Source organism: Cariama cristata, unplaced genomic scaffold (genome assembly GCF_000690535.1).
Source record: "Cariama cristata isolate BGI_N322 unplaced genomic scaffold, ASM69053v1 scaffold26802, whole genome shotgun sequence".
NCBI lineage: Eukaryota > Metazoa > Chordata > Aves > Cariamiformes > Cariamidae > Cariama > Cariama cristata.
Genome location: NW_009603637.1, coordinates 5,635 through 14,642, shown reverse-complemented (window position 1 = coordinate 14,642; position 9,008 = coordinate 5,635). Strand labels below are relative to the sequence as shown.

At 57.5% G+C, this 9,008-nt stretch overlaps 1 protein-coding gene across 1 annotated transcript in view; it reads right to left on the bottom strand.

The window, feature by feature from the left end:
• Positions 1-3,209: 3,209 nt before the first annotated feature.
• The window catches only part of RRP12 (ribosomal RNA processing 12 homolog (S. cerevisiae)), a gene marked incomplete at its 5' end in the record, with an annotated part of 10,621 nt that continues 4,822 nt past the window's right edge, over positions 3,210-9,008 (bottom strand). Inside the window, 18 exons of the mRNA XM_009695283.1 lie at positions 3,210-3,403; positions 3,613-3,695; positions 4,092-4,159; positions 4,399-4,477; positions 4,765-4,814; positions 5,150-5,266; positions 5,405-5,577; positions 5,746-5,904; positions 6,017-6,108; positions 6,463-6,620; positions 6,735-6,842; positions 6,979-7,084; positions 7,167-7,247; positions 7,388-7,546; positions 7,754-7,847; positions 8,044-8,111; positions 8,489-8,643; positions 8,742-8,960. Coding sequence (XP_009693585.1) covers positions 3,301-3,403; positions 3,613-3,695; positions 4,092-4,159; positions 4,399-4,477; positions 4,765-4,814; positions 5,150-5,266; positions 5,405-5,577; positions 5,746-5,904; positions 6,017-6,108; positions 6,463-6,620; positions 6,735-6,842; positions 6,979-7,084; positions 7,167-7,247; positions 7,388-7,546; positions 7,754-7,847; positions 8,044-8,111; positions 8,489-8,643; positions 8,742-8,960 — 2,072 coding nt within the window. The remainder of the gene's footprint in view (positions 3,404-3,612; positions 3,696-4,091; positions 4,160-4,398; positions 4,478-4,764; positions 4,815-5,149; positions 5,267-5,404; positions 5,578-5,745; positions 5,905-6,016; positions 6,109-6,462; positions 6,621-6,734; positions 6,843-6,978; positions 7,085-7,166; positions 7,248-7,387; positions 7,547-7,753; positions 7,848-8,043; positions 8,112-8,488; positions 8,644-8,741; positions 8,961-9,008) is intronic.

The following is a 9,008-nucleotide window of genomic DNA, read 5'->3' as shown; positions in this document are numbered from 1 at the left end:
TTCAGCAGAAGAATACAAGTTGCAACCATTTTATTTCAAGGAAACTTAAATGTGGCTTACACATAACCAGTGCGGCAGGGTCTGCTGCGGTCACAGAAAGTGCTCCGAGGAGCATGAGTTACACCATAAAACTCCACTCACATCTCAGCTTGAATATTTTTTATCTTCATTTGCCATCAAAGAGAAATTAAAGGAACAGAGACACTGAAAAAGCAGCTTTATTTCTTTTTTTTTTTTTTTCCTTTGTGGGTGGTAGCACCTACCTTGTCCTCAGCCAGGGTCCCTGTGGCCCTGCACACTTTCTGCACCTGGGTTTGCACAGTGTTCAGGTAGGAACTAAGAAAAGACAGACAACTTTTTAGAAACAAATGAAACTGTAGATCAGAGTGCTGAGGGGACTAGGAATTAATCTGACATTTTTTTAATTGACTAGATTTCAGCTGGAGTGGTCCCTTGGCATTTTAAACCTCCACACTTAATTATCTTAGTGCCAATCATTTTAGCATAAACACCAAGTTTCCTCTTATACTGCTGCTCCCTAGAGGGTTTTCCCATCCCTGCACCTTGGTGTGTGCAAAATCCTGACTTTGAACTGAGGAGACCCAGGTGTAACTGTGGGGAGCCCCAAAGGTGCTGCAGCATGCTTGGTGGAGGTGATGGTCCAGCTGGATGCTGCGCGGGCACAGCCCCACGGAGCATGTTTGTCCCTCTCAGCAGCATGCCGCAGTGGACACAACCCAGGTAGGTAGCTTCTAGGGTAAAGATATGATGATGTTTTCCTCCTTCTCCTGATTTTAAGCCTTAAGGCTCAGGGTGGGCATCTGCAACTGTCCCAGCCAGTCCAGGGGCCACCCAGCCAGCACCAAGGGCAGCCTGTTAGTCCTGCCAGCCTCTCCTCAAGCATGCCTAGTATGCCTGCAGCCCACGACTTGGAGACCTCCTGCTTTGCAGCTGGTACCTGCAAAGGTAAGAGCCCTTTGCGACAATTTCCTGCGCAAGGGTAGCTGAACAGGGGTACACTGTTGGTGCCTGCTGTGGCCTGCGAAAAGGCATTGCATGGTTTAACGGCATCCTGGGTGAAGAAATAGCCTCCAGCCACCTCCCAGCTTGAGTAACAAAAGCCAAGTATCTCTCCAGGTCCGTCTTGCACTTCTCTGTGGGAAACTGCAAAATATTTGTTGCTGGTATCTGCAGAAGGCAGGATTCCACATCACCCCACGCCCTGCCCCATAGCAGAAAGCTGTGCTTAGGCTCCTGCGGGCCCACCAAGACACAGCTCTGCTCCCTGCCAGGAACAGCTGCTGGTGGGGAGCAGGCTTGACTCGCAGCCAGCCTCCCCGGGCAGGATGACATCTCCTCTCCAAGGGTTTCTATTGCATTACATGATTAATTAGCTGATTAACAAGATGTTGTTGCAGAAGAATCTGTTCTCTGGACACTGGCTCAGGCGAACACCATCCTCTGTGCTAATGAAACTCTTCTGCTCCATGCAGGCATGCACTAATTTAAGCAACAACATGCAAATGAAGAACAATACGGTGAGTAATCTGGAGCTTTTAAATGAATTAGCTACAGCCTTCTCCAGGCCCTGTCTCCAAGGAGAGAAAAGCAAGCAGGAAGACAAATAGCCACACGTTACAGGTGTTGGGGGGCTCAGAAGGTGACTGCTGCCTGTCTCCCCCTGTCCTGCTCTCAGGGGAGGGAGGGCATCAGGCCAAGGCTGCAGGCAGCTCAAGATGGATGTAGCTGTTGCTGACTGAACATGGTCAGGAGGTGCTTCTGGAGATGCCTGCCCTGTAAGCCAGGCTGTGGGCGCCCTTCTGGCAGGATTAGAGCAGCAGCACCTCAACATGGCCCTGGGGCTCAAGGGTCCAATGGAGAGCCCTGCCTGGGTGGGAAAGCAGGAAGGGGACAGCACTTCTGACAAGGCAGGACCAATACCAGTACAAGAGCTCCTCCTCCACCCCCAGGCTTTTAAGAGGATCTTGGAAAAAAAAAACAAAAAGCACATAACAGAGCCACAAAACTGGATTTGCAGCCTCCAGAAAGAAGCCGGCAGTAAGAAGCTAAACAAGCACAATCCCTTTAGCTTATTAGGAAACTGAGAAGCATTGCAATTCCAGCATGTAAGCTACCACAGTAAGAAATGACAAAGGACTAACGGCTTTCTAATAAAGAAAAGGAAGGGAATGCCAGCTACATTCACAAATACATGTTCTTTGCAGTGTAAGCAATAGGACCTGTATCCACTAACCTCAGCTCCATTCTCTTCAGCATGCTTTGGCCAAACACCACCTTTTGCACTCAGTGCAGGAGTAACCAGGCAAAACCAGATGCTCAGGCCATCCTGAGATGGCTGGACAGCTAAAAAGGTCCAGGGTTATTTGTGCTGCTCAGGTCTAGCTGGCAGGAGGTGGTCAGAGCAGAGGAAAGGGTAGCTCTCGGCTCTCACAGGTAAGGGAAAGGGCAAAGCATGAAGGTTTGCAGTAGCAGTTTTCCAGCCAATTTGAAGAAATTTGGAGTGAACTGTTCCTGCTTGGCAACCAGGGATGGCTGATACAGGAAAAGCTGAGGCAGGACAGAAACCAGTGGCAGCCAAATGGCAGACACTCCCACCATGGCAGATCCCCTCGCCAATGGTATAGAGCAGAAGATCCTACCAAGAGGGTGTTTGCATAACAAAGCTGATTGTAAGCAAAGGACTTCACCACCTCTGGCTTCTTTCTCTGGCCAACTCCAGGACTCAGCCCTACTGCACACATGCCAGGAAGGCACAGGACACGGGCACTGCCTCACTGCTCTGTGCCGCAGCATTCCTCCTGGCAGCTCCCAGTCAAGCCCCACACCAGGGAGAGGGCTCCGGCTCCACATCCCAGGCTGCTGCAGGCATGAGCCCCATCGGGTGCAGTGCTGCAGTGGCAGAAGGACCCGCTGCACCGAAGCAGCAGGCAGAGCACAGGTGTGCACAGCTCTTATGGGAAGAAAAGAAAGAATCTGGGCTGGGTAGGAACAGTGGGTATTTATCAATATAAAGAATTTGTTACACGTTACTTGCTCTCACACACACACCCCCTGCACCAGGCAAACCCAGCACCTTCCTCCAGGCACAGGAGGGCAGGGCTTGAGCCATGAGTCCGTAATACAATGGGGTGGCTTCCCAGGGAGTCTCAAACAGATGCAGGCCACCTTCTGCAGAGGAGTCCCTGCTGCTCCACTCGTGAAGCCCCTGTCCCCCGGTGCCCAGAGGTCACAGGGTGTTGTCTGTCCTTGGACAGGTGCACACTGAGCACCTGAGGCTCCTCAGGGACGTTGGGCCTTCAGACGGTTCCTGCGGCCAGCCTTGGCCCCACGCTGGGCTCCCTTCATCAGGCCTTTGAACTGGCCCTGCATTTTCGCCCGCTTCCTGGAGGGAGGAAGGAGCAGGAGGCTGGGTTAGTGCAGGCACTGGGCACACCTGACGCACAGGGATGGATGCTCCAAGCTCCGCATGCAGCAGCACAGAGGCTGGTAGGGAGCTCCCAGAGCCACAAAACCCCCGTAACAACAAAAAGCAGGATCAAACCTGAGTTTTGCCCCTGTTCCAAACCCTGTGCCCTTCCCAGCTAGCCTCACCTTTTGTTGAGTCTAGCTCTGTTCAAGGGGATGTAGGCGTAGGGGTCAAGCTGGCCCTTCTTCTTCACGTCGCCTTTACCTTTCTGTGGAAGATAGTGACATGGGAGAAGATGCAGCACCAGGGGAGATGCATGTGTCCTGTTCTGGCGCAACCCTGCCACCTGGCCATCCCAAAGACTATGTTGCAGTGGGGTGCCAGCTGAGCACATGGCCCTGGGAGCTGATCTCCCACCCAGATGATGCTACAGACACCTGCTTTGAGCAGTTAGTGGGAACTGGCCACGGCAAGGGCAGGACAGGGACTCCAAGATAGGCTGGAAACGTTCACAGCTACTGAGTGTCTGGCACCTCCTCTTGGAACACAGATCTCCTTCAGCCTTGGTGCTACTGGACCAGACCCCCAACAAATGGTCCTTCCTGCCCCAGCAAAGCCCCAGGCATCCCCCCATCCAAACCCTGTGACCCCCTGGGTCCCTCACCTTGGATCTGTACTCTGCACCAAAGGCTGGCTCCTTGTTCAGCTGCCGGTGGATCCCAGAGCCTCCGGCTGGAAAACAGGGAATGCATGTTGGAATTGGGTCCCAGGGCTTCCCCTTCCCAGTTCCAGGCTGGGGGAGCTGTTCCTATTTTTGCCTCCAGCTCTTGGGTTTGAGGACAGCACAGAACTGTGACCATTCCCCACAAGCAAAGATCTCTGCTCCAGCTGCCCTGGAGCAGCCCAGCAAGATGGGTACGTGGTTCTGCCTCCCTGGGGAGCCCCAGACTGGGCACAGGCAGAGAACTTACCTCTGTACTGAGGGTAGGTCCCGGCCTCAGGTTCCTCATCATCTGGCTCCTCTCTGAACCGACGCTTCTGGCTTTTCTTCTGTAGAAGAAGGCAGAGGGGACCCTGCAGCTGGCTTGTCCTTACAGTTCTGCCCTCCCATGGACCCCTGACCTCCTGCTTCCTCCCATGGGGGCCCAGAAACCTTCCAGGCAGCCTGCACACATCCCTGTCCCCAGCCAGCCTCCTGCACCCCTCCAAGGAGCTGGTGCTTGCCCTGTGTCCCTGCTGGCCCCTTGGGCAGAACTGCAGCTGCTGCAGCACAGGCAGGGGTTTGGCACAGCTGAGTTCCCCCAGCATCTCCTCAGGACCATGAGCCCCCTACTCACACTACGGAGACCCACATCTTGCAGCACGTCTGCCATCTCCTCGTCTGCTCCTATGGTACAGGACAAGAGAGTCAGTGCAGGATGCAGGCACAGGAGAGCCCTGGTACCATGCTAGCCCCTGGGGTGGGCTGCAGGAGGAAGGTGCCCCTGCTCAACCAGCACTGGTGGCCATGACCCCATCAGCACGCTCCTGGTGATGGCGGGGGCTGCCTCCCCTGGGTGGCAGTGGCCCAGAAGAGAGCCACTGGGTGTGACACAGGGCCATACCAACCCCTCCTGCTTCCACCCACATCTCCCTCAAGCTCCCATGTACAGGTGGCAGGAAGAAAACCATTCGGAGTACCAGAGCAAGTCTAGTGTGGCCCTGCACCAGACCAAGCAGTACCTTTGGCTTCATCATCGTCCACCTCCTCCTCCTCTTCATGGATGATCAGGCGTCCATCCTCAGACACCTGGAAGTCATGACTCACTCCTCTGGACCGCTTGGGGCCTGGCTTGGTGGCTGCTCACAGAGAGATGGGTCAGGGCCTGGGGAAGGACCTGCTCCCAGGAGCAACTGTACCCCCAGGGCCTCTGTGCATCACAGCAGCCCCCACCCCATCCATCCCACCCCAGCCACATCCAAAGCTCTGCTCCTCACCCAGCACCCGCTGGGACACGTTGGGGTCCAGGAAGTTGAGAGGCTCATCCTCTTCCCCTTCCTTCAGCCAGGCCTGGCCCTTCTGCCGTGCTTGCTTCCTCCGCTCCTTGCTCTGCTGCCGTTCCTCCTCTTCCTCCTCCTCGTCCTCCGAGTCAGCCAGGATCTCCTCCATGCTGGGTAAAAAGCAGAGAGGATGATGGAAACAGAACAAGCCCAGGGGTGCAGAGCCCAGCTTGCCTCACAACACACAGCAGCCCTGGAGACGTCCCCCACATCTCTAGAGGCACCAGCTGAGCAGATCCGATGGGGCTGCTACTTCTTCACCCGTGGCTCATCTTCACCTGTCTCCTCTGGGCTGTGCTGGTAGTTCCTCCTCTTCTTCCGTATCCGCAGCCGCCTGCCTCAAGGCACGCTGCTTGCGGCTCCGGGCTTCTGCCTTGCGGATGTTCACCAGCACCTTGTGGTACTCGGCTGGCAGCAGCCCCTTCACCAGCTCGAAGCTGAGGAGCACACAGAGAGCGGTTAGTGCCCACCTCTTCCCGCACTACTTCCCAGCGAGCTCCCCTGTTGCCCCAGCATGGTTCCAGCACAACCGAGGAGCTCCTGGCTCACCCAAACTTGCGGATGAACTTCGTGAAGAGGTTTCGCAGCTTCATACGGAAGTGGCGTCTCATGTCGTCCGAAAGGTTCCCCACGGCCTCCAGCTGCCAGAACAGAGACCCTCGAGACCAAAACACCCTGCCCTGGGCACCCAGCCTCTCACCCATCCCCTGCACAGCCACCTTGCTCACCCTGCTGCCATCTCCCTACGCCCACCCCAGGCAGGGCTGTGGGGAGGTCTCCCTGCTTGGCAGGGCTGGTTCATGGGGGTTCTCTGGCAGGTCCATGCCAGCATTCAGGAGAGGGACCTCCTCACTGCCTTTTCAGCCACCGAGACCAAGTTTGCGCCCCTGGCTCCTGAGCAGAAGCAGGGTGCAGCTGGAGATGCCCGCGGCTGCCCAAGGCAGCCCCAGCTCTGCCCTGCCACCCTGCTCGGAGCACCCTGCACAGGATCTCACCATCTCCTGGACATGCTTGGCCAGTAGCTTGGTGTCCACCAGCAGCAGTGTGACCTTGAGGAAGCCCAGGGCCGCCTTCACCACATCTCGTGTGCGGGAGGCCAGCAGCAGGCAGATGTTCTGCAGGAGCTGCTCCACCACGCTCAGCTCCAGGTGATCTGCAGTTGCAGCAGGGCTCAACCACAGCAGGCCTCCTCCTGGCACCCGCCTTCGCCGGAGGGTGCTGCCTTGTCCCACTGTGCTGCCCCCGTCCCCCGAGCCCTCCTGCTCACCTTTGAACTCGAAGAACAGGCGGGTCAGAGCCAGCACTGTGCAGCTGATCATGGTAACCGAGCCTGTGAGCCCCGCATAGACCAGGAGCAGGAACCGCTGCATGGCCTCTGCAAGAGGGGGATGACTCAGGCCTCCGCTGACCCTCTACCCAGCAACATCACTGGCCCCTTTCAGTGGGGTGCTGGGTGTGGGTCCCATCCCCCTGAGGCCAGAGAAGCCATGGGGCTGAGCAAAGAAGCTCACCTTGTGGGGTAGGCCCAAAGCGGATGAAGGCATGTCCCATCTCCACGACCAGCATGAAAGCATTCTTGCGGGCTCCCACTGACACCTCCTTGGTGCACAGGATGACCTGGAGGCACACCAGCACAACCCATCACTGCTGTCATCCCTCCAGCCAGAACCAGCCAGGTCCCCCCAGGGACTATGCTCACCTCTGGGACCAGGGCAGTGACGAAGGGCTCATGCTCCGCAGAGAGCTGCTTCACGATGTGGAACAGGCATTTCAGCCGGGGCTGTGGAAAGAAACAGCCCAGCACTGGTACACCCAGGGACACACACCCGGCTGCACCAACCGCGCCCCCCCCCCCCGCCTCCCCCAGCCGCCCCCCTCCCAGCAGCAGCTAAGCTCCACCACTGCAGCCCTTGCTCTCACCCTCTTGGCTGGGGATGCCGCACTCTTGAGCGAGTCCAGCAGCACTGCCTGCAGATCCTTCAGGTGGGAGCGGATGAAGGCCTGGCAGGGAGCATGGGGAGCAGCACACACCTCCTCCAGCACGCGGTACGCCTTCTTCTGCATGCTGTGCTCCTTGCTCTGCAGGGACAGCCAACATGCCCCTGCTGTCAAGGCAGCCCCTCGCTACGGTGTCTGAAGGGACCCCCACAGCACTCCATGCCACCCGGCAGAGACCTGTCCCCTACAGCAGCTGCTCAGCCCCCCAGAGCACAGGTCCAAGCTGGCAGCAAGCAGAAGGTGCCTCACTGCACTCCCTGTCTCCATCAGGGCTGGGGGTCGACTCACCTGGAGGGAAGGCTGAATGGTGCGGTACAGGGAGTCCAGGGACTGCTCATCAGCGTAAGGTGCCATTGCCACCACCAGGTCCAGGATGGAGAGTCTGTAGCAGAGAAGCACATGCAGGTGGGTGCCTGCAGCATCACTAACACTGCCCGACCAAGCTGGGACTCTGGCTGCAAGTCTCATCGGATGCACAAGAGCGGCACATCCCACACAGGACACTATGAGTGCCCTCGCACTGCTCACCAGGAGAAAGCTGGCAGCTTTACCCATTAGCACCAGCCCCCGGGTGCTACCTGACAAATTCGGAGCTCTCAGGACTGGTCAGCTTCGTGCTGGCTTTCTGCAGGAACCCACACACCATCTGCAGGACAGGCACACAGAATGGGATCAGAACTGACCGAAGGGAGTGCTTTTACAAGAGTTTGCAATCCACCTGGCAAAGCCTTGCCACAGGACTTTGTGGAGACCAGAAGCACCAGCAGGCCCAAAAAGAGCTGGACAAATTCACAAAGGGCTCATGCATGATGCGCCAGATGCGGCTGCAAGATTGGGAAATCCCAGCCTGACAGCTGGGAAGGGCTCCCTCCTCACAAGGGCAGGAAGGGCTGCTCTCTGCTCAGCTTCTTTCTTCCTGTCCTCTCCAGTCAGGCACTCACCACAGCCTCATCAGACTGGGTACGGCTGGGAGGTGCTGGCCCAAACCAGCACAGCCTGCCCCACTGCCCCAGCCCCCCTCACCTGGGGGTCGGTGATGGTCAGGTAAGCACGGACGGTGTCCAGCACGGAGCGACGCTGCGCACTGCTGCTCCCATCCTCCTCGGGCTGGCTGTACACATTGAACAGGATGGGCAGGAAATTTTTGGCAAAGCGGCCCACTTCTGCCCGTTCCGCATCTAGGGAGAGGATGACAGGGGAGTACGGATCAGCATCTCCCCTCTTCGGGTCACTGCAGCAGACAAGGACCCACCACGAGGGTCTGTCTCCCCCAAACCTGTCTCGCAGCCTTTATGGATGAGGGTGCGCAAGGCCTGGCACACGGTGGGGCGGAGGTCTGGGCGCTCGCTGATGGCCATGCCCAGGGTGCGGGCCAGCCCCTTGAAGGCCCCCAGCACATCCATGGGGCGGGTGCAGAAGCCAGGCAGTAAGGTCCAGACCTGGAAGGCAAAGGAAAAGGTGGGAGGCCAGCACCCTTCACCCAACTCACTGATCCCTAGCCTGGCACCACGGGTGTGCCACAGCAGGGCTCCTGGGCACTTTT